This window comes from Microcaecilia unicolor, chromosome 8 (genome assembly GCF_901765095.1).
Source record: "Microcaecilia unicolor chromosome 8, aMicUni1.1, whole genome shotgun sequence".
Taxonomy (NCBI): domain Eukaryota; kingdom Metazoa; phylum Chordata; class Amphibia; order Gymnophiona; family Siphonopidae; genus Microcaecilia; species Microcaecilia unicolor.
This window is the reverse complement of record NC_044038.1, coordinates 15,824,562-15,849,161: the sequence shown is the minus strand read 5'-3', so window position 1 is coordinate 15,849,161 and position 24,600 is coordinate 15,824,562. Positions and strand designations below refer to the sequence as shown.

At 44.4% G+C, this 24,600-nt stretch overlaps 1 protein-coding gene across 2 annotated transcripts in view; it reads right to left on the bottom strand.

The window, feature by feature from the left end:
• Positions 1-24,395, bottom strand: part of IQCE (IQ motif containing E) — a 65,750-nt gene extending 41,355 nt beyond the window's left edge. The window contains exons 1-14 of one of the 2 annotated variants that reach the window (XM_030211298.1): positions 24,243-24,395; positions 22,969-23,087; positions 19,669-19,716; positions 18,709-18,751; positions 16,608-16,754; positions 13,418-13,549; positions 13,112-13,182; positions 11,914-12,027; positions 11,240-11,290; positions 11,070-11,140; positions 9,304-9,376; positions 6,522-6,571; positions 6,067-6,230; positions 3,583-3,638 (exon numbers count right to left, since the gene is read on the bottom strand). In XM_030211298.1, coding sequence (XP_030067158.1) covers positions 3,583-3,638; positions 6,067-6,230; positions 6,522-6,571; positions 9,304-9,376; positions 11,070-11,140; positions 11,240-11,290; positions 11,914-12,027; positions 13,112-13,182; positions 13,418-13,549; positions 16,608-16,754; positions 18,709-18,751; positions 19,669-19,716; positions 22,969-23,022 — 1,074 coding nt within the window. In that variant the 5' untranslated portion in view covers positions 23,023-23,087; positions 24,243-24,395. Of the gene's footprint in view, positions 1-3,582; positions 3,639-6,066; positions 6,231-6,521; positions 6,572-9,303; positions 9,377-11,069; positions 11,141-11,239; positions 11,291-11,913; positions 12,028-13,111; positions 13,183-13,417; positions 13,553-16,607; positions 16,755-18,708; positions 18,752-19,668; positions 19,717-22,968; positions 23,088-24,242 lie in introns of both variants that reach the window. The other variant, XM_030211297.1, reaches the window with a different exon arrangement.
• Between the last annotated feature and the right edge of the window lie 205 nt (positions 24,396-24,600).

The following is a 24,600-nucleotide window of genomic DNA, read 5'->3' as shown; positions in this document are numbered from 1 at the left end:
AGATGGGAATCTACAAGAAATTCAACATTTTACTATCTGGCACCGGCTCTTTGGAACTCTCTTCCCCAATCTATCTGCCTGGAGAGATCCAATACTTTACGTCGCTCAAAATCATATTTCTTTCAAATAGCATTCAATACACTCTGAGTTTTGGAACTGTACGTTGCTGCTGGTTTCTGCGATGGAAGTATTATGGAGTTCACATATTATCGCACTCATTTATTGCTTTTTCTATTAATTATTGGTATGAATGATTAGTATATTTGATCAATCTAATTAGAGTGATTGACTTGTTTATTACTTTTCCTATACCTTGTTTCATTGCAATGCAAATCAGAACGGTTTACAATGTATTAAAATTCTATAATGAAAGGAACTCCGTGAAATTATAGGACAGATTACACCCACAGCCAAGCAAAAGAATAAAATCAATCAATCACTGATTTTTTTTTTCATATTTTTATTAAGGTTTTACAAGTATAACACAAAACAACCAAAAAGAAACAGTAACAATAATCCATGGCAAAGTTAATAACCAAAAATAAAAAGGCAGAACAACATACCATGACAATACCCATAGCAAATCAGCAATTATACAATTATCAGGTAGTGCTATTAGGAGTCTGACAAAATGAATCTAAACAAGCCCAGGTCTTCAAGACAGATTGAACACAACGGTGCCTATGGGCTAGTATAGTTTCATATTTCCTAATCACACACACGTTACTCCACCATTCATTATAATTGAGATGTACATTATTTTTCCAGTTTAAAACAATTAAATGTAAAGCAACCGCTAACAAAATATTAAACAATTTCTTATCGGATTCTAAAAGAGAGAGGTTAGGAGAAGAGGCCCTTAAAAGCACAATATCATAAGAGATCACGGTTAATGCAGGCAACTGAAAAATAAGGCGCAACTTAGCCCAAATGAGTCGCCAGTATGCTCTTACGTTCTTACAGTAAAAAACCATATGGGAAAGGGATCCATCTGATTCTTGACAGGACCAGCATTTGTAATCAAGACTTTTAGTGATCCTGGCCACTCTAGCAGGTGTCCAATAAGCCCTGTGAAAAAGAAAATAGGAGGATTGGGAAATTGCTGCTGATTTAGTTGGACGCATCGAATGGACCCAAAAAGTGTACCAGTCAAAATCAGACGCATCAAGACTGAGATCCCTTTCCCAAGACAGCCGTAATGGAGCAACAGCATCAACACACGAATCCTGAAGTTTTTTATAAAGGACAGATGCTTTTTTCTTACCATCTACAATACTGAGACAGAGGGCAACAAAATCTGAAGGAGTAGTGAGCAGAGAATTAGTGATTAGTACATAAGTACATAATTACATAAGTAGTGCCATACTGGGAAAGACCAAAGGTCCATCTAGCCCAGCATCCTGTCACCGACAGTGGCCAATCCAGGTCAAGGGCACCTGGCACGCTCCCCAAACGTAAAAACATTCCAGACAAGTTATACCTAAAAATGCGGAATTTTTCCAAGTCCATTTAATAGCGGTCTATGGACTTGTCCTTTAGGAATCTATCTAACCCCTTTTTAAACTCCGTCAAGCTAACCGCCCTTACCACGTTCTCCGGCAACGAATTCCAGAGTCTAATTACACGTTGGGTGAAGAAAAATTTTCTCCGATTCGTTTTAAATTTACCACACTGTAGCTTCAACTCATGCCCTCTAGTCCTAGTATTTTTGGATAGCGTGAACAGTCGCTTCACATCCACCCGATCCATTCCACTCATTATTTTATACACTTCTATCATATCTCCCCTCAGCCGTCTCTTCTCCAAGCTGAAAAGCCCTAGCCTTCTCAGCCTCTCTTCATAGGAAAGTCGTCCCATCCCCACTATCATTTTCGTCGCCCTTCGCTGTACCTTTTCCAATTCTACTATATCTTTTTTGAGATACGGAGACCAGTACTGAACACAATACTCCAGGTGCGGTCGCACCATGGAGCGATACAACGGCATTATAACATCCGCACACCTGGACTCCATACCCTTCCTAATAACACCCAACATTCTATTCGCTTTCCTAGCCGCAGCAGCACACTGAGCAGAAGGTTTCAGCGTATCATCGACGATTTTATTCTTTTGCTTGGCTGTGGATGTAATCTGTACTATAATTTCACAGCGTTCCTTTCATTATAGAATTTTAATACATTGTAAACCGTTCTGATTTGCATTGCAATGAAACAAGGTATAGGAAAAGTAATAAACAAGTCAATCACTCTAATTAGATCGATCAAATATACTAATCATTCATACCAATAATTAATAGAAAAAGCAATAAATGAGTGCGATAATATGTGAACTCCATAATACTTCCATCGCAGAAACCAGCAGCAACGTACAGTTCCAAAACTCAGAGTGTATTGAATGCTATTTGAAAGAAATATGATTTTGAGCGACGTAAAGTATTGGATCTCTCCAGGCAGATTGATTGGGGAAGAGAGTTCCAAAGAGCCAGTGCCAGATAGTAAAATGTTGAATTTCTTGTAGATTTCCATCTGGCTTTACAGGGATGAGGGATAACCAAAGGGTGAATGTCCGGAGTATATAGAATAACTAAGGAGGTCAGATACGACGTGGTGGCTGTGTAAAAGGCTTTGGGAGTACGTGTAAGAATCTTAAACTTTATTCTAACTTCAACTGGAAGCCAGTGGAGGGGAGAAACACTATCGTATCTGGAAGCTGGACATATGATACGGGCAGCCGTATTCTGCAGCATTTGTAGACATTTCAAATTTGTCTTGGTAATTCCAGCTTAGGCTATATTACAGTAATCATACCTCATCTTCTATATATATATAAAAGGCAACCCCAACGTTCTGAAGCCTCCACGGAAGTTGAGGCGCCCGAGATATCCGGTGTGCCCTGGAGTGTCTGCACCGCCCTCGCGTCAAAATGTCATGACGTCGAGGGCGGAGCTATTGACACTCGAGGGCCGAAACGGCCCACAGCGAACAAGGCAAGTAGCTTCGAGGGACGGAGGGAGGGGGCCCCTTGCTAGCGCCCATTTCATTCCGCTCAGAAACGGGCATTTTTTCCTAGTGTTAATATAAGCATCACACAACGAACAGAGATATTTTAAATCTATTGTGTTTCTAACAGATCTGAGTCTACAAAGAAAAAAGAAGCCTGTTTTCATAATATGTGATATCATCTGTGGGGTAAAAGAGATGAATAGATAGTAATCCCTAGGTATTTAAATGATGCTACAGTGGCAATCTGTTTCTCAAAAAAACAGTTTATTTTGATGTTCCTTTGCGACGCATTTGACATCATAATCGAATAACTATTTGAATGGAACTTTTATTTACATGGTTTACTGTATTTTTGTTCCTTCTACCTTTTGGACCAAAAATAATGGGATTTAGCAGGATATAAAAGAGCAGATTGGATTGGATATCTGGATAAACTGGCTGGGGCAGAATATTCGGTTAAAGGTTCAAATGCTGTGGCAAACATTTAAAAGAAATGTTGACCATGGAATTTAAATACTTACTGACCTGAAAATGAAACACAACCAATTTAGGATGCACCATCCAACTTCTGTTTACTTACTTTCTCCAGCTCAGAAATCCGTCTCACCAACCTCTGCTTGTTCCAGTCGCCATAACCTAAAAAGCAACAGCAACGTGGGAAACAAGATAATGTGTGTGAGAAACAAGTTTCCCCAGGGTAGCCGTACAAGGACAGTGTGTTCGAGAAATGTTGAAGGAGATTATGTTGCTAGCTTCAGAGACTCTGAACAGAACCCTCACAGGGTTTTGCCTCAGTTTATAACAGCAGGATACCTGGCAGGAAGCTTCATGATCAGAGAATGATTTCATTATTCCTTCAACGAACCAAGGCGCAGGGCCGATTAAATGGCAACTTCTCTAACCCCTTAATAAACAAGTTCACGAATATAACCATTTCCTGTTGTTCTGAAGAGCCTGCCTCTATCATGTGAATCCACCTTTCAGCTATAATAACTTCCTACCCCTCCCCATTCTTACATAAATAGCCGGAACACCACAATGTACGCTGTCTTGTGCGCAAGATTGATTTAGTTACTTAAAACATTTCTAGTCCACCTTCCCAGTCCAAACAGATCCCTCGATATAATCACATCTCCTAACAATTCATATTTGTACACAAAGGGGTTAAGTGAACAGCTCAAACGTGAATTATGAATGGAGGATCAAGTCACTCAGGTCAGTTGCTCTGAGCGCTAACCATTATTCTCTGCTGCTAACATTTCAATTCAATTCATTCATTTACAGCCCACCTACATCAAAGCAAATTACAGTCAGAATATAAATTAATACAGTCAAACGAGAATGCACTATAAAATCCTAAAAGCTCTTTTCATAACCAGTAATACATTAAAGATTACAAAACCTGTATGTAACACGATACATCGATACATTTAAAAAATGCCCCCTCCCCACCCCACACCGATCCAACTGAAAATTTAATTCAGAAACTACCGAAAAAATCATGGCTGTCAATAATTATCTGAACTGTATATAATTGCACTCACATCTAAGGGCCGTAAGAGACTTCCATTCCTTGGCCATCCTAAACTAAACTGTTTATCCAGCGTACACTTTAGACGGCAAGTTTATGAAGAAGGAAACGCCAAATCAGAGTGAATATTTAACGAGCTATTTCCGAGCCGGGGGTGGGGGTGGGGAAGGGTTTGGAGTTGTCAGAGGAGTCTTGTTGAGGGGGTGGTTGGGTTTGGGGGGGGGGGTTAAATAGGGGACCTGTTAAAAAAAATAAAAGAGGTTACCGATTGCCTTGTTTACTTTCAAAAGATCTGTGCTTGGTAAAGTCTGATGTTATGTTAGGATATGTAATTCTTAGTTGTTCACGATTGCTATTTGTTTTATTTATCAATAAAACCACTACGACAATCATAACCTGGTGCTGCCCCATGCAAAATTTTAAAAATAAAACAGAATTTATAAAGTTGATCCTGACAGCCAAAGGAGCTGTTTTAAGAAAAAGTTGCTTGTTCCCGTTTACAACTTTACAAGATCACCCTGACAGCTGTCCTCTCCCAATAAGTTTACTAAGCTTAGGCATTTCCTTCTGAGTTAGCCTAAATGGCAATGAGCTAGGCACAACATTGCACTGAGGCTGCCTCTTAACCCCCCCCCCCAATATATTCACCGTCTTCTCTGACTTATTCACTACCCTTCCTTCTCCTTTGTGTTTATAATTTTACTAGTACCTTCACCCAGGTGCGTAGCCAGACCTCAGTGGGAGAGGGGGGCCAGAGCCCAATGTAGGGGGGGCACATTTTGGCCCACCTCCACACAGCCACCTCCCAACCACCAGCCCTGCCTCCCACCACAAGCTTAGCCGGTGGTGGGAAGCAGGGCTGGTGGTTGGGAGGTGGGGATAGTGCTGGGCAGACTTATACGGTCTGTGCCGGAGCCGGTGGTGGGAGGCGAGGCGGGTGGTTGGGGGGCGGGGATAGTGCTGGGCAGACTTATACGGTCTGTGCCCTGAAAAAGACAGGTACAAATCAAGGTAAGGTATACACAAAAAATGGCACATGTGAGTTTATCTTGTTGGGCAGACTGGATGGACCGTGCAGGTCTTTTTCTGCCGTCATCTACTGTGTTACTATGTTCTGCCCCCCCCCCCACCGCCCCAAATGAGCGTGCATGGCGCTGAAAACAGGACAAGGCGTCAGGCAATGTAAGACCAGCATGGGACAAACGCCTTAGCTGGCGGGGGTTGGGGACCCCTGCCAGCCAAACCGGGGGCCCCGAAGCCAAGGCCTCCGTGGCCCCCCCGTAGCTACGCCCCTGGCTTTGCCTGTTAGTATCAGACAGTCTCTTTTTGTGTAATCTCCCATTCAACTCCCCCCCCCCCCCCAACACCATTTCTTTTCTCTTTGATTACTGTAAACTACTTAGATATTCTCTTTGACTGGCGGTATATGAAATAAAGGTGAAATGTGTTCTGAAGGACCCGTAATCTTGAAAGATGTCTGCTAGACAACACCATGTAAAGCCGGCTTCCCCTTCTCCCTCTAAAGCACAGTACCTTTGGCTCTGCTAGAAGTTGGCGATACGCTGAGGGCTCGGTCCAGGTCCAGTTTCAGACTCTGGTTCTCATCTTGCAATTCTTTAATGCTCTTGGTCAGCCTCAAGATTGTGGCCTTCAGAACCTTCTGATGTTTCTGGAATCCCTTTGATGCCGGAGGAGCTCTGGAAAGAAAACAGTGGGAAAAAGGCAAGTAGCTGATAGATTATAATATTAGAATTTCACTTAATTCCAGAAGTCTCGCACAGATGCACTTTTCTACCTAGAGATTACGGACGGCAAAAGTTAGTAGAGAGCTTCATGGAGTTCCAACACAAACCTAAATATTTTTTATCAAAACAGGGTTATGAGGCTTCAGTTTGTGTTTCGTTTCCTTTATTCACTGGTGTGCAAACGTGAACAGTTTATACGAGCATGTGCATATATAAACAAACCAACCAAAATACAAAACGTACCTTTTCTCCATTGCCTCAGCGTTTGCCAGCAGTATCTGAAGGCGCTGGATCTGTAAAGTAACAAAGACAAGATTGCATCGGCCAGAACAGAAATAAGTGAACAGATGAAATATTCAAAACATTCCATTTACTACTAGGCATACGCAGCTGTATAGATAACTTACATTGAGGGGCATAATCAAACAGCGCCGGCGAAATCGATCACCGGCGATCTATTTTGGCGGCGCCGCAACAGCTGGCCGGAACCGTATTATCGAAAAAGATGGCCGGCCAACTTTTGTTTCGATAATACGGTTGGGGCCGGCCAAATGCCACAGATCGCCGGGTTTGAGATGGCCGACTTTGTTTTTCAGCGATAATGGAAACTGGAACCGGCCATCTCAAACCCGGCCAAATCCAAGGCATTTGGCCGCGGGAGGGGCCAGCATTCGTAGTGCACTGGTACTTCTGGATGTTTAGATCTTGCTGATCAGTTATGTTATGACTTACTTGTTCAGGAGTGCTGTATTTTGTGATACTGTTTTGAGAAATGTTCAAGAAAGACTTCATACAAATTAAAAAAGTCCCTGACGTGCACTTCCCTTAATAGCCGTCTTTCTCTCCGAAAGTGCACTTCTCTTAATGGCCGGCTTTCTCCCCAAACAGGGAAATCAAAAGTTTTTGCACACTGCTTTTTTTAGTAGTAACAGTGGGATTTGAACCAGCCACCTCTGCATTACAAGACCAGTGATGTAACCACTTGGCCACAGCTCCACTTACTTGGCTGTCCCTCCCTTTTGATTATACCCCTCCAGGTCTCTCTCAGCCACTCACAGACAGCTTAACACACTGTGATTGGCTGAGAGAGACCTGAAGGGGTATAATCAAAAGGGAGGGACAGCCAAGTAAGTGGAGCTGTGGCCAAGTGGTTGCATCATGGCTCTTGTAATGCAGAGGTGGCTGGTTCAAATCCCACTGTTACTACTAAAAAAAACTGTGAGCAAAAACTGTTTTGATTTCCCTGTTTGGGGAGAAAGCCGGCCATTAAGAGAAGTGCACTTTCGGAGAGAAAGACGGCTATTAAGGGAAGTGCACGTCAGGGACTTTTTTAATTTGTATGAAGTCTTTCTTGAACATTTCTCAAAACAGTATCACAAAATACAGCACTCCAGAAATAAGTCATAACATAACTGATCAGCAAGATCCTTTTATTTTTTTTTACGAGCTGGCCAACTGGCTTCCCCTCCTAGGAAGGAAATGTTTTAAAGTTTTTTTTTTGGGTGGGAGGGGGTTGGTGACCATTGGAGGAGTATGGGGAGGTCATCACCGATTCCTTCCGGTGGTCATCTGGTCAGTTTGGGCATCTTTTTGAGACTTGGTCGTGAAAATAAATAGACCAAGTAAAACCGGCCAAATGCTCATCGCTGGTTTTCTTTTTTCCATTATCAGCTGAAGCCAGCCATCTCGTAAGCACGCCCACATCCCGCCTTCACTACCCTGCCGACACACCCCCTTGAAGTTTAGCCGCCTCCGCGACGGAATGCCGGCGAGTGTGTCCAAAAATCGGCTTTCGATTATACTGATTTGGCCGGTTTTAGGAGATGGCCGGCCATCTCCCGATTTGTGTCAGAAGATGGCTGGCTATCACTTTCGAAAATAAGCTGGATAGTAACATAGTAGATGACGGCAGAAAAAGACCTGCACGGTCCATCCAGTCTGCCCAAGAAGATAAATTCATATATGCTACTTTTTTATTTGTACTGTCCTCTTCAGAGCACAGACCGTATAAGTCTGGCAAGCCCTATCCCTCCCTCCACCAGCTCTGGCACAGACTGTATAAGTCTGCCCAGCACTATCCTCGCCTCCCAACTACCAGTCCCGCCTCCCACCACCAGCTCTGGCACAGACTGTATAAGTCTGCCCAGCACTATCCCTGCCTCCCACCACCGGCTCTGGCACAGACCGTATAAGTCTGCCCAGCACTATCCCCGCCGCCCAACCACCAGCCCCGGCACAGACCGTATAAGTCTGCCCAGCACTAGCCCCGCCTCCCAATCACCAGCTCTGCCACCCATTCTAGGCTAAGCTCCTGAGGATCCCTTCCTTCCGCACAGGATTCCTTTATGTTTATCCCACGCATGTTTGAATTCCGTTACCGTTTTCATCTCCACCACCTCCCGCGGGAGGGCATTCCAAGCATCCACCACCCTCTCCGTGAAAAAATACTTCCTGACATTCTTCTTGAGTCTGCCCCCCCCTTCAATCTCATTTCATGCCCTCTCGTTCTTAATCTCCCTTATCCCACCCATTGCATTAGTTCAAAAATATCACGTATTCAACAGAGTCCCCACTGCTGCAGACGTGAAAGGGATCTCTCATTGGGTCCCAGCAGTCACTGCAATAAAAATGTCACTGAAGCCAGAAAATTGACGTTAGACCTCCCTGTCACTAAACAATACACTTTGCTCTTAAGGATTTTTCACTTGTGTACAATAGATTGGGGCTATATGGCTGGTTTAAAGGAAACCGAGATCCGCAAGTTAAAACTCATTCATTTCCGGATCCCATTTCAGCGGGTAACCAAACCTTGTTGAAGGTCTCCCCATCTGCTCTCAGGATATACCACCTGTAAAACAGGTACCTGGCATAATTGTCCTGCTCCGTTTGTTGGTTTACTTGAAGATTATTTACAGAGAAGAACCGAGAACAGATCCAGCAAACCAAGCAGGGGGTCCCGATCAACCTGTTCAGAAAGCAAACCTTTTACTTCCTCTTGGTCTCTGCAGGTTAAATTCAGAAGTACCTCTTCGTAGTAGGTTTCCATAGCTATCTTCATCTCTTCCACACTGGTAGTTCGCAAATCTGTCTGCAGCTTGCTGGAACATGATAATAATTTATTTCCTGAGTGATCAACTTGGGAATCAGTTCAACGCTTCTTAACAATGACAAGGAAATGTTTCAGTGGCAACAGGAGAAAGGTAAGTGGGACGTAAAACACTTATTTAACCTTTTAAGCAAAGAAAGGAATTTTTGGTGAGGAGAGAAAAATTGTACCTCAAGTTTTTTTTTTTTTTTTTGTTACATTTGTACCCCGCGCTTTCCCACTCATGGCAGGCTCAATGCGGCGGGCAATGGAGGGTTAAGTGACTTGCCCAGAGTCACAAGGAGCTGCCTGTGCCGGGAATCGAACTCAGTTCCTCAGTTCCCCAGGACCAAAGTCCACCACCCTAACCACCAGGCCACTCCTCCACTGTTGCTACTATTTGGAGATTCTACATGGAATGTTGCTATTCCACTAGCAACATTCCATGTAGAAGTCGGCCCTTGCAGATCACCAATGTGGCCACGCAGGCTTCTGCTTCTGTGAGTCTGACGTCCTGCACATACGTGCAGGACGTCAGACTCACAGAAACAGAAGCCTGCGCAGCCTTCTACATGGAATGTTGCTAGTGGAATAGCAACATTCCATGTAGAATCTCCAATAGTAGCAACATTCCATGTAGAATCTCCAATAGTATCTATTTTATTTTTGTTACATTTGTACCCTGCACTTTCCCACCCATGGCAGGCTCAATGCGGCAGGCAATGGAGGGTTAAGTGACTTGCCCAGAGTCACAAGGAGCTGCCTGTGCCGGGAATCAAACTCAGTTCCTCAGTTCCCCAGGGCCAAAGTCCACCACCCTAACCACTAGGCGCCACTCCTCCACTGTTGCTACTATTTGGAGATTCTACATGGAATGTTGCTATTCCAATAGCAACATTCCATGTAGAAGTCGGCCCTTGCAGATCACCAATGTGGCCGCGCAGGCTTCTGCTTCTGTGAGTCTGACGTCCTGCACAGACTCACAGAAACAGAAGCCTGCGCAGCCTTCTACGTGGAATGTTGCTAGTGGAATAGCAACATTCCATGTAGAATCTCCAATAGTAATAACATTCCATGTAGAATCTCCAATAGTAGCAACATTCCATGTAGAACCTCCAATAGTAGTAACATTCAATGTAGAATCTCCAATAGTAGCAACATTCCATGTAGAATCTCCAATAGTATCTATTTTATTTTTGTTACATTTGTACCCTGTGCTTTCCCACTCATGGCAGGCTCAATGTGGCTTACATGGGGCAACGGAGGGTTAAGTGACTTGCCCAGAGTCACAAGGAGCTGCCTGTGCCTGAAGTGGGAATCGAACTCAGTTCCTCAGTTCCCCAGGACCAAAGTCCACCACCCTAACCACTAGACCACTCCTCCACATTCCCCAAACTCCCACCTGGCACGTTTAAGCGAGCGTCCGTCTCCTTGTTATTTTTCTCTGTCTGTCTTTCTTTCTTTTTAACGCCAATCTGTTTATACCCTCCAATCTGGCTCTCACCAGAAGGCAATCATCCCTATAATCTCTAGACGTTTCTCTTTTCAAGATAAGCCAAGTGCCCGGCATAGTACATCACTTCCCGAAAACATTTTTTCTTACCCCGCAAATATTCTAGTTACCAGTAATTTAAATCCAACTATCTCTCTTCACTGCACATTGTAATTCCTGCCCTACAGAGCACATGCTTCCACAGGCGCTGTACCTAAGAGCACTATCCTTTTCTTTACACTGCTGTTCCAACTTGAGAATTTTCTGTTTCAGAACATTCATAGCCTAGAAAAGGAAAGAAAAAAAAATAAAAGATATGATTAAAAAGCACAAGAAAACGAGAAGCAGTAGAAAGATGCTCTACTTAGTAATTCACTTACTTACCAAACTGGTGTCACTCTTTCTATCTGCCAGACTTCTGGTAAAGTCCAAACTCTACAAAAAGTCAAAAGCAAAAAGTCCATGATCTCTGGAGCCACTTCTGGTTTACGCTTGTTCCCACTATTAAGTCCCTTTGATTCCAGCTCCACTCAGTGTACTGCTAAAAGCAGATCTCCAGTATAAGCTGGAAACACAAATAAGCTTTATCTACTGGACCTTCTGGCTATAAGGGGCCCTTTTACTAAGCCACGTAGGCGCCTATGTGCGCCAAATTAGCGTTACCACCCACTTACCGTGTGGCCCTTGTGATCATTTCAATTTTGGCGCGTGTCCACTACGCGTGCCTGAAAAATATTTTTTATTTTTGGACACGTGGTAGCTACGTGCGTCAAATAGAATTTGACATGCATAGACTATTACCGCCCGGTTACTGCGTGAGACCTTACCACTTGGTCAATGGCTTGCGGTAAGGTCTCAGACCCAAAATGGACGCACGGCAATTTTCATTTTGCCGCACGTCCATTTTCGTCAAAAATTTTAAAAAGGCATTTTTTGTAGGTGCGCTAAAAAATAATTCTGTGCTCATGCCCAAAACACGCGTCTACGCTACCGCAGACCATTTTTCAGCGCACCTTAGTAAAAGGACCCCTTAATTTAGCAGGGATCAAACAACTCACCCTGGAAGGATCTAACAGCTGCTCTATCTGCCGATCTTTTCGGTTGTTCTCCTCCTCCAGTCGTCGAAGTTTTGTTTTCATCACATCCGTCTCAGACTTCTGAGCTTGTAACGTCTGTAAATGAACACACTCACAGATTAGCTTGCTTACACAGGTAAATATGAAAAGCACATAACATGTACTTCAATTCTTTCCAAGGGCTGGTCAAAGCCACCAGCCACCAAATAAATACTAAGGGCCAGATGCACTAAACTTAACGAGACATTAACGAGCAAGTAGTAAACTCTGGCATGCACTAAAGACTTTTCCGACGACGGTAGCAGCTATTGAAAACGGAATGCAGATGAGCAAATTGTGTAGAAACCCTATTGTAATGAGATGCACTAACCTTTTCTGATTGCCTTAACCCTGGAAAATGTAACGAGAGGTCTGTACCTCTCGTTGGGGCAGTGCGAGATAGAAAAACTGCTAGAAAAGTAACCAAAAACAAATAGCGCGCCGCTTTAAAAAAAAACGTGTATTTTGGCCGTCATCCCCCCAAGACGCCGTGCCGCTCACCCCCTCTGATGTGGCTCGACAGTGCAGTGAGGACGCCCATTAAAAAAAAAAAAAAAGTCCATTCTGGCCATCATTCTCCCCCGCAATAATAAAAACGTCATTTTTGGCAGTGCTTCATTCAGCCGAGAGACCTGGAAGTCCCTGAGCCAATCACAATGCGTTTAGCAGAGCTAAACACGCTGTGATTGGCTCAGAGACTTTCAGGTCTTTCAGCTGAGTGAAGCACTACCAAAAAAGACGTTTTTATTATTGCGGGGGAGAATGACGTCCAAAATGAATGTTTTTTTTGGATGGGCGTCCTCAACTGCACTGTCCGCTGTCGAGCCACATCGGAGGGGGTGAGCAGCGTGGCGTCTTCAGGCGGCACAGGGAGGCGTATTTGGCATGCACAGAGCAGCCAGCGTAATGCTTGGCTGCTCTGCGCATGCTCAACCGGCCGTTTAACGACGGAATAGAGAATGCAAGTGAGCTACAACGAGCAGCTCATTTGCATTCCTATTCCTCGATGCATGCCGTTTCTTACCGATTCGCTAAGGGAATCGGTAAGGAAAGGGCTTTAACGAGTCTTTAGTGCATCTTGCCCTAAGTTCTTTACTGAAAAGGTATTTCTGACGGTTTGGAAACTCCTCAATAATACTACCTTTTTCAGATCAATGATTTCATCATACATATCTTCCTTCTCTTTATAGTCTGGTGTTCCAGGAATATAACCTAGTGAAGATGGAAACAGCATCAAGCCCAGTGCAAAATAAACAGAACGACAGACATTTGTTTAATTTTTCATTTCTCAGCATACAGCACCTCATCCCAAAGTATGAATTGCGCATCCTCTCAGCTGGGGACTGCTGCTAACAGGCTCTGTGAACGTTACTCTAAATGCTCCTGTAATCCATACTTATAGGTGGTAGGTAGGGAAGACTACATGGCCTCCAATCTTGCTTCTCACCGTTGCTGGAAGAGCGGGAGTATTTCGGCTTCTTCATCCCAAGAGCTTCCTTGAGGTACTCTGGAGTGTTACTAGAGGAGTTCATCCAGGCATGCCCTACGTCCATGTCCGATTTCAAAGGCTGAGTCAGACCTACTCAAAACGGGAATGAGAAAGCAACAATCAGTCTCGGGAAAATAGACTCGCAGTAGCAAGAGCAGTAACTGAGCTAAGCCCTACGTACCCAGGCACACAGCAGAAAAAGAATGACGACAGACAAAGGACAACAGAAGGCAAATGCTACTAGCAAAAAACAATGTTAAGCAAGGAAATAAAAGAGAAAGAAAGCCAGACACACTCAATCTCATTTTATGTTTAAATCATCTTTATTAAGCCATACAACAAATGAAACGTCACAGATACAACCTGCTTTGCAAAGGCCATAAATGTAAAACAGCTCATCGACATTAACATCAACCAATCTTCCCCTCCCCCACTCACCTTCGTCCACCCCTCCCCCAACAATCCAGATCCCTCGCCTTGTATTAGGAAGCGGTCAGTGCAACGCCATAAGGGCTGGTTTAAAATTCTGCTTCGTGCCTGAGGCTGCAAAGGGTATTCCAAAAACATTCAACATATCTGTTGAAAACGTCTACCCTTCTTTGAAAAAAGGGAGACGCTGCCAACTCCACATCTTTCTATTTGTAACAATCCTATCATGTGGATACGCCACATCCCAACTGTGGGGGCTAGGGGCTCCTGCCAGCACACCAAAATAGTTTTCTTCCCTATCCAGATAGCTCGCTGCATAAACTGTCTGAATCCCGAGGGGGAGGGGCAGGTTTAGAATAACGAAATACATCAAACAGCAATAACAGATGCAAAGGCATGCACTTCCTTTAATATTTGTGTCCAAAATCGAAGAACCCTGGGACATGACCAAAGCATATGACTCAGCGTGACAGGTTCCTGAGCGCATTTTGGGCATCTCCCAGAAGAGCTAAACGTTGCTCGATACGCCCGAAAAGGGGAAATGTACAGGCGAAGTGCAAATCTGTACTGAAGCTCCCAAACTCAATCTCATTAAAAAAAAAATGTATTTATTATAGCCAGCATCCCTAGCCTTCCATTATTACGTGACCACGGAAAAGGATGCAAAACCAGACAATTTCTGAAAACTTCCCAATTCTCATAAAAGAACTGTGGGAGACAGAAGGCTGGAATACTTGCACCGATGGTGCCAGCTGTTCTAGCAGTCTTTTACTTTCAATTGCGTCCTTCCTCGTCTGCTCCTGGGTCTGAACTACTGCGCTTTAAACCGTGCAATGAAAAGCGAGACGGCTCAGGACTGAAAGCAGAAGAGCGAGGAAGCTGCCCGAGGCAAAGTGTCACCGGGATTTCAAGCACGGGAAGGTAAAGGGATGGAGGAGTCACGTGACAAGGGAGGATGAGTCAGAGGATAGATGGGGAGGCAAGGGAGTGAGTGAAAGGTAGTGTGCACGAGCGAGTAAATGGGAAGCAAAGAGAGCAACAGAGTAAAAGGATGAAGACAGGGAGAATGAGTGAGCGGAAGAGAATGATGATTTGCTGTGGAGAGACTGAGCAAATCAGAAGCAAGGGAACTGAAAGGGTTTGTAGTTTGAGTGAGCATCCCTCCCTATCCTGATACTGAATCCTCTCTTTCTCCTCCTCCCCAAAATTCCTCTTCCCTGTTCTCTACTCCCAGGTTTTCTCTATCCTCCATCCCCCTCCCCCTTAAATCCATCAGTCCCTTCCCTATTTCCCTCCTCTTAAGATTTCTCTCCATCCCTAGATCACGGGCATAGCCAGACCTCACGGTGGGAGGGGGCCAGAGCCCGAGGTTGGGGCACATTTTGAGTGCCCCCACCACCACGCCTCGCCTCCTTGTTTCCCCCCCCCCCACCATCTCGCCCCCTCGTCGCTCCCCCTGCAAAAACAAATACCTTTGCGGGCGAGGGTCCTCAACCCCTGAAAGCCAAAGCCTTCTTCAGCGCCGGTCTCCGGCGCAGCCGCGCTTTTTTCTTCTTGCTCCTCCTTTGCACGTAAAGGAGCGTCAGCGTGCATAGGAGGAGCAAGAAGAAAGATGAGTAGGGCTGTGAACGCAGCTGTACCAGAGACCGGCGCTGAAGAAGGCTTTCAGCTGGCGGGTTTGGGGACCCCCGCCAGCCAAACCAGGGGCCCGGATGAAATTTGCGGGGGCCCAGGCCCCTGTGGCCCCCCATAGCTACCTTTTTCTTTCCATATTCTCTAGCCTCCTTCTGCTTTCCCAGCACAGATCACTAAGAGACCCATTTACTAAGCCGTGTAGTCGCCTATGCGCACCTAACATGTGCCAAATTGGAGTTATCACCCGATTACCACGTGGCCCTTGTGGTAATTTCAATTTTGGCGCGCGTCTGAAAAATATTTTTTTATTTTCTGACACACGGCAGCTACGCGCGTACACCATTACTGCCCGGTTACCGCGTGAGACCTTACTGCTAAGTCAACGGCTTGCGGTAAAGTCTCAGACCCAAAATGGACGCGCGGCAAATTTCATTTTGCCGCACGTCCATTTTCCACAAAAATTTTTAAAAGGCATTTTTTGTAGGTGCGCTAAAAAATAATTCTGTGCACGCCCAAAACACGTGTCTACACTATCGCCGGCCATTTTTCAGCACACCTTAGTAAAAGGATCCCTAAGATCCCTTCCCCCCCAAAAAAGGGGGTCAAATGAAATAACTGGGCATACCAAAAATGTCAGAAAGTGACTTTTACAACATTTTAAAATAAAACTAATTCAATAAATGCACATTTATAAAAATCTGACATACAATTAACACAGAATCTTGAAAATTTACTTCAGGAAACTAGAGGACGATTGTTGCGTAAATCCATTATAAAAACAAAGATCACAATGAACTCAATCCAAGCTCAAGACTCCTGCAGTATTATGAGTCATTTTGATATCTAAAAGCATGGCACAGCCTTTCATTCAGAATACAATACAAGCAATTTATTTAAAGTGCATGAGTGCCTGAGTCTATCTATGCAGGCAGGAACTCCAAAAGTATATTATGGCTTAAACGATTCAACCATATAGCTCTAATGCTTGATTTGGGAAATTTCCAAACAAAAGAACCTACATAGTGTAATTGAGCTTATACATTGCTGAGAATGGAATTCAAAGATCAGACTCCAGCCACATTACCTATGCCTTGTCTGAGAGATGCCAGCCACAGCTGTCTTGGCACTTTGATCATTGGGTTCTCGGTGTGCATGTTACCTGTCCCTTTCAGGGACCGCCACACTGCAGACTTTTTAGGATGTAGGCGTGGGCTAGAGAGGTACGGAGACTCTAAGAGAAAGACAGGACATGTATAATTACTGAACATCTTTTACCTTCCTTTTTCTTTGCTCTAAGGCTCTTTGCCATGTTGATAGCATACATTGCTGGACACACCTGTGAAAGCATTTCAGTCTGAGTTTTTGATTTAGCTATACTTATGTTTATTTCAAGACTTACTATATCACCTTTTCTGGAAGGCAGCAGGGGCGCCGAGAAACTGAGCTGGGCCCGGGGCAAGGATGCTTCTGTGCCCCCCCCCCAGGATCGGTGCCATCGCTGGGTCCCCCCTCCCAGGATCGTCGCTGCTGCCAGGATTCCCCCTCCCAGGGTAGTCACTGCTGCCGCCCACCCCCCCAGAAGCTGCCGCCCCACCCTCCCTGATCGCTGCTGCCGCCCACCCTGGGTACCGCTCTTCTTCCTTCTGCTGCATGGCCTTCCCCTGCAGCTGCTTTTTCTCTCAGGTCACGCATGTGCAGCCTGAGGGGAAAAGCAGCCGCAGGGGAAGGCAATGTGGCAAACGCTGTGTCCGTTCCTCCAGGTCCTCCCCAGCCTCCAAGATTCAGTAAATTCTGTCATGAAACAAAATGATGGGTTGAGCGCTATTCTATAAAGGGAAATGGGACTTGATATACTGCCTTTCTGAGGTTTTTGCAACTACATTCAAAGCGGTTTATATATATTCAGGTACTTATTTTGTATCAGGGGCAATGGAGGGTTAAGTAACTTGCCCAGAGTCACAAGGAGCTCCAGTGGGAATCAAACCCAATTCCCCAGGATCAAAGTCCACTGCACTAACCACTAGGCTACTCCTCCACTAGCAACATTCCATGTAGAAGCCTGCCCTTGAAGATCAGCAACGCGGCCGCGCAGGCTTCTGTTTCTGTGAAACAGAAGCCTGCGCGGCCGCGTTGCTGATCTGCAAGGGCAGGCTTTCCAAATGGAATGTTGCTAGTGGAATAGCAACATTCCATGTAGAATCTCAAATAGTAGCAACAGAATCTCAATATTAGCAACATTCCATCTAGAATCTCCCATAGTAGCAACATTCCATGTAGAATCTCCAATAGTAGCAACAGAATCTCAATAGACGCAACATTCCATGTAGAATCTCCAATAGTAGCAACATTCCATCTAGAATCTCAAATAGTAGCAACATTCCATGTAGAATCTCCAATAGTAGCAACATTCCATGTAGAATCTCAAATAGTAGCAACATTCCATGTAGAATCTCCAATAGTAGCAACATTCCATGTAGAATCTCCAATAGTAGCAACATTCCATCTAGAATCTCAAATTGTAGCAACATTCCATGTAGAATCTCCAATAGTAGCAACATTCCATCTAGAATCTCAAATTGTAGCAACATTCCATGTAGAATCTCAAATAGGAAAAGGGAAATGGGACTTGATATACTGCCTTTCTGAGGTTTTTGCAACTACATTCAAAGCGGTTTACACATATTCAGGTACTTACTTTGTACCAGGAGCAATGGAGGATTAAGTGACTTGCCCAGAGTCACAAGGAGCTGCAGTGGGAATCGAACTCAGTTCCCCAGGATCAAAGTCCACTGCACTAACCACTAGGCTACTCCTCTTGCTCCACTTTGGGTAAGAGCAGAATATAAACCATAATAAAATGAAATAAAAATATATTTAGGGCCTCTTTTACAAAGCCGCACTAGCGATTCCTGCACAACAAATGAGAGGAAGCCCATTCAATTCCTATGGGTTTCCTCTCACTTGCCACATGGCAATCACTAGCACGGCTTTTTAAAAGAAGTCCCTAATGTTCCCAGAAAACACAATGGCCACCTTCCTATCCCTTTTTCACAACCCTTCAAAGTGTCCTATTTTTGATAAAGAAGACACCTAAGCATTAAAAAAAATAAATAGACCTGAAAAACCTAAAACATACGGAAAGCTTTACATTTGCAGTTTAACACCTCCCCTTTAATAAAACTTACTTGGTGATCGAGGTGGTTTATGGGAAGTTTTCTTCTTCTGTTTCTGGAAAAGAGAGAGATTTTACATTTTCTTCTGAAATATCAATAACAAACCTCTTCCACACCTGAATTATCTCAGTAGGCTGATGAGATGGACCTTGTGCTGCTGTGATAGTCTGTTGCATGACAAGACATTTCCAGAACGAAACAAATGAAATTTGAAGAGAACACAATCAGCAATAATTCTACTGAGAAGAGAACTTGTGAAGGTGGTGAGTTTATCAGCAGCCTTCTCCACCACCGCCAACTCCAGGCTCCGGCCTTTCTGCCTCGCCTCATCCCACGCCTGGAACAAACTCCCTGAGCCCATACGCCAGGCCCCCTCTCTTCCCATCTTCAAATCCTTGCTCAAAGCCCACCTCTTCAATGTCGCCTTCGGCACATAACCACTATACCTCTAGTCAGGAAATCTAGACTGCCCCAACTTGACATTTCGTCCTTTTGATTGTAAGCTCCTTCGAGCAGAGACTGTCCTTCTTTGTTAAACTGTACAGCGCTACGTAACCCTAGTAGCGCTCTAGAAATGTTAAGTAGTAGTAGTAGTAATCTATCATAAAGATCCATTCCCCTCTAAGGGCAAAGGTAAGGGGACAGTACCCCCTTCCCCAACCCAAGCAAGAATAGAACGCACTTACAGCAGCAGAAGAAAATGAACACAAACATTACGGGCTTTTGGGTAGCATCTATGGAAGCAAATACTGTCAAGAAGATTCTCTGGACTTTCACAAAATGCTACCCACCTTCTACAGACTTTATCAGTGTCCTATAATATTGTTCAAGTGTACAGTGCTGCGTACGTCTAGTAGCGCTTTAGAAATGATAAGTAGTAGTAGTAGTAATATCATCAGGGCATTTCTGATCGATTTTAAGAGACCCAGATTATTTCTTTACAGAGAGACTGGTAACAAAAACAAAACGTACCTTGTCTGTGTCAGATTCATATGTAATTGCCGAAAGAGTATCATCTCCCTGGAGACAGAATTTAAAGTCACATTGTAAGAATTTTAAGTGATTTGCAAAAATTCACAATCTTAAGGTAAAATAATACGTACTATTCACTATGCTCAGACTATCCCCATATTGTTACAAAGGCCCCAGAATTATGGATATTTCTATGGACAGTCATTTCCCTGATGCATTTCAATAGTGACAATCTATAATGAGGAGTCATGACATGAAATAGGATGGATTCGCAGTTCCACTGCTCTCACAATCTCATTGCTTCTGCTAGTCCAAAGTGTCCCTGTTATCCAGCAAAGAATAAATTAAACTTGAATTACAAGTGGAAGCTCTAGTGACTAAGCTATCTATGTGCACTACAAATTCCAAATAAACCACAGATCAGTACTGGAAGACAAACTTACAACTTATGGTCAAAGATGAAGTCCAAGTCACATCCCAAGTCGGGGATCAAGAGATATTCAGCATTCTCTGTTGACACTAACTTTGTGTCAGAGTCTGAGCAAATCACTTGTCTCCATGTGCAAACTTTGGAAGCTTCCTTACAGATCAAGAACCAAAACTGACAGTTTCCATCTTGTAAGTGGCTGTTTGTATGTTTCTAAAGTAACTTGCATAGTATATCGAGGGTCTATTTTAAGGAGTGGGGCTATAAAAAATCCACTGGCAAGAAAGATGGAGGGTCTAGGGAGTATATTTTTACATTTTTGCTGACCGGAAAGAATGTTAAATCCAAATTTCTGACCAGTTTTGGTGCCAAAGCTGAAACTGAAATTCAGTCAGCCTCTACATATTTCCATATAACAGAAATATGATAAACGTCAGCAGAGCACATAAGAGGCACTATGGAAAGAACATTCATCTAACAGATATAATACTCACGACATGGGCACAATACAAATTAAACAACTTCATAGGCACGCATTAGAACAGGGGTGAGTGTCTACGGTCCTTGACCACCACAACCCAGTCGGGTTTTCATGATTTTCACAATACAAAATCAATCTCGTGCATAAATAGATCTCATGCATATTCATGTACTGCCTTCATTGAATGCAAACAGATCTCATGCACATTCATTGTGGAGTATCTTGAAAACCTGACTGGGTTGCAGTGGCGTACCAAGGGGGGGGGGGGTGGGGGCGGTCCGCCCCGGGTGCACGCCGCTAGGGGGGTGCCGCGGCGCGCACCTGTTGCCCTGTCTCAGTCCGAGAAAGTTCGCAATTCGCATGTGTTCACTGCTCCCTCTGAGTCTGCCCCGGAACAGGAAACAGTGAACACATGCAAATTGCGAACTCTCTCGGAGACAGGGCAACAGGTGCGCGCCGCGGCACCCCCCCCCCCCAGCGGCATGCACCCGGGGGGGGGTGTCATTTCGCCGGGGGGGGGGGGGGGGTCGTGCTGCACCCGGAGGGGGGGGCGCATCGGCGATCCGCCCCGGGTGTCAGCTAGGGTCGGAACGCCACTGCTGGGTTGTGGCCCTCGAAGACTGTGGTTGCCTGTATTAAGGCAATTGAAGTGGTCTTAGTTACAGGATGTGCAGAAAGTTACAGTGGTCCAGGACTAAGGGCCAACGTGTTTTAGTTATGTGGGTTCAGCACTTTAGAATCAATTGCCAGTAGGACTAAGGGAAGGAGAATTACTTGTGCTTTGGAAAGGAATTTAAAATGAGTTTTGTCAGTGGATTTGTGGAGAGGAACTGTTCTCAATCACGAATTCATAAAATATTTACATTATATATATATATACTAGCCCGTGAAAACAGGCTACCTTTGGAATGGGGGGGGGGGTCCGAGCCCCCCCCCCCCCCCCCCGGAGTCGTTGCCACCGCCCCTCCACACGGCCCGAGCAGCACTGTAAACTTACATCAGCACGCAGCAGCAGGCATATCAGCAAAGCTGCCGTCGGGGCGGGCTTCCTTCTCTGCCTGTGTCCCGCCCTCGTGTGACGTAACGTCGGCGAGGGCGGGACAAAGGCAGAGAAGGAAGGCCGACGGCAGCTTTGCTGATGTGCCTGCTGCTGCGTGCTGATGTAAGTTCACAGTGCTCGGGCCAGATGGAGGGGCGGCGGCGACTCTGGGAGAGGGGGGAGGGGGAGCGGTTCCAACATCTGCAGCATGCCAGTAGAGACTTCCCTCTCTGTCCTGCCCCCATCATCACGTATTGAAGCGGGGGCGGGGCAGAGAGGGAAGACTCTACTGCGCATTTGCGAGTGAGTACGGTCACTCGCCGTTTATATGTTTGATATATATATATATATATATATATATATGCATTATTTGTATTCTGTTTACTCCATCTGAATGTTATTTATGACAGGAGGAATATTAAATAAATCAAATGTATTACATACAAAAGCACATAAATCCAAGATGGTACAGTGCACAAAACAATGTTACGTTCTTACATTCTTCAGAACAGTAAAGAAGCTGGAGACCAAATGAAGTAAACTATAGGTAAAAGACTATAATGGAAAATGAATTCCATCAAGAGAACCATAAAGTGGAGGTGCAAAGAACCAACTTACCGTTAACTTAAGAACTTCTCCTGAAAGTATTTATATTTTACTGGTTGTAAAGTAATTCAGCATACATAGAAATAACTCTCACGATTATTCTACTGTCCAACTGTGACATTACGGGCTCAGTTTTGAAACAGAAAAATGTCCAAAAATAAGCACGGACTTCTTTTTTTTGCCAAAATGCTCAAATCACCATTTTCAAAACCCAAGATGTTTTTCTCAGCAGTTCGTCTACAGTGCGTCCAAATCACAAGGAAGAGCGTTGTGGTGGATTTTAGAGGGCTCCCCATACAACATAAGTGAGTAACGGTGAGATGTGTACCTTGGACCTTTCATGTCAAATCCACTGTAGTGCCCTCAAGGGCACCCCACTGCTCTGCTGGAATGTCTGTGTGGTGAGTCTACTAAAAATGCTGGTTCCCCATACATCGCAATGGCTTGTTTTTGTGCGTTTAGCCCTTGGACTTTTTTTCTTTTCGAAAATGGTCACAAAAGAAAAATGCAGAGCACAAAATGTCTAAAAATGTGTAGGAAATTGCCATTTTTGAAACAAAAAGACATTTTTCAGGTTTGAAAACAGCCACGTTTGACACTTGATTTTTGGACGTTTTCAGCAAAACGTTCAAAATTGGATTTAGACGTCATATCGAAAATGCCCCTTTAAATGTTTCATTATACAATTCATTTTCCTACAGATCATAAAAAGTATAAAAACAGTAAATATGAATATCACTTTCTTACCAGTTCCTCCAGCTCTTCAATTTCAGTTCCACTCTCACTGGCTGCCCATGACATTTTTACACAGAGATCCCTTAGCAATGTTACTCAGATAAATTGAGGGCTGGAATCAGAGTGCCTAGCTGTAAAAAAACAAACAAACCCCATTTGAGTTATGTCATGTCACTTCTTCATCTACTCTAGATTACACTCCAGGAGGATTGTCCGAGATCATTCCTAAGTACATAGAGCAGCAGCTGCTATTGTTGTGAGATAACTGCCTGCCCTTACAGATACCTGAAATCAAAAGGCAAAATCTTATGACAGTGCCCACTACCAAAAGCATCTTAGTGATCTTTTGTGCCATCAGTTTAAGTCTTCAGTAAATGTCTGGCAGTCAGTTCCAAAACTGCGATTGAATCAAACTGAATTGAATGTTTATCTTCTCATTACAGATATGCAGCCCAAAAGTCCTTGCTATGTGTCACTTCCAGGAAATTTCATTCCATTATGGAAGCAATGTTGTTGGTAGTGCAACTTCTTTGGCAAGAGTTCGCCTAATCTTCTGAAAGTGGGCACACTCTTTGTGAAAAGGGCATATTCTGTTTTTCAGAGGAAAATGCACTATTAACAACAAAACCAAAACCTAAACTTTCAGGTTTTCCCTCTGTCGTTTCTGGCAGAAAAAAAAATATATGTCACTTCAAACTGAATGCCTATCTTAAGTAATAATCATGCAGCCCTCCCAATTCCTCCCCCCCCCCCCCTCCCAATTATAGGCTAAACAACAATATAGATGTCCTTGTCTCACCCCTTGTTTTCTACTAAAACCTTTGGGCTACGTCTCCAGTGTTTCCCTATTCTTAAGTGTGCAGACTTGGATGGAGCACTAGTTTGGTCTTTATCTACCACCATAGCCCTCATCTATATTTTTGTATCGATTTGGTTATTAGATTCCGCGGCAGTACAAACATTTAAGACCCTATCTTTTTTTGTAAACTGTACTGTAGCTAAGGTGAACATATTTTGGAAGCCAGGAAAAAGAAGTGTATTTTGATTTCAACCCGTGGGAGAGCCAACCAGACCCTGGGGCAGAGGAACCCGCAGAAATACCAAGAGGCATATTCTCAAAGCATATGGAACTTTGGAAGGCTAAGTGCTTTGAAAATAGCCTCCAAGTCACGCGCATTCGTGGTCTGCCATCTCCCCCTCTGTCCTTCGCCCTCAATGGTCCAACATGTCTCCCCGCCCCTCTTCTCCCTGTCCGCGATCCAGCACCTCTCCCCTCAAGCCCCCACCCCATCAAATGTATCCCTGAGGTCGCACCACCGATCCCGCAGCTTTTCTTCTCCGGTGACCCGTCCCCTCTGAATGTAAACTCTCTCTTCCGGATAGGCAACCTGGACGGTCCTTACAGATCTTTATCTGCCGTCAATTAATGTTACTGTCTGTTACTATGGATGCTGGCCGGAAACAGGAAGTTGCGTCGGAGGAGGTTCCGTCTCGCACCTAGGGCGGACTCAAGGAGGTTAACCTGACCTCCTTGGGAAGTCTCCTCCCTCCCAGTCCTCGTCCGCCCGCCCCGGCGTATGCAAACGACCTCATTAATATTATTAATGTTTATTAATGAGGTCATTGGTATGCAAATGACTTTGT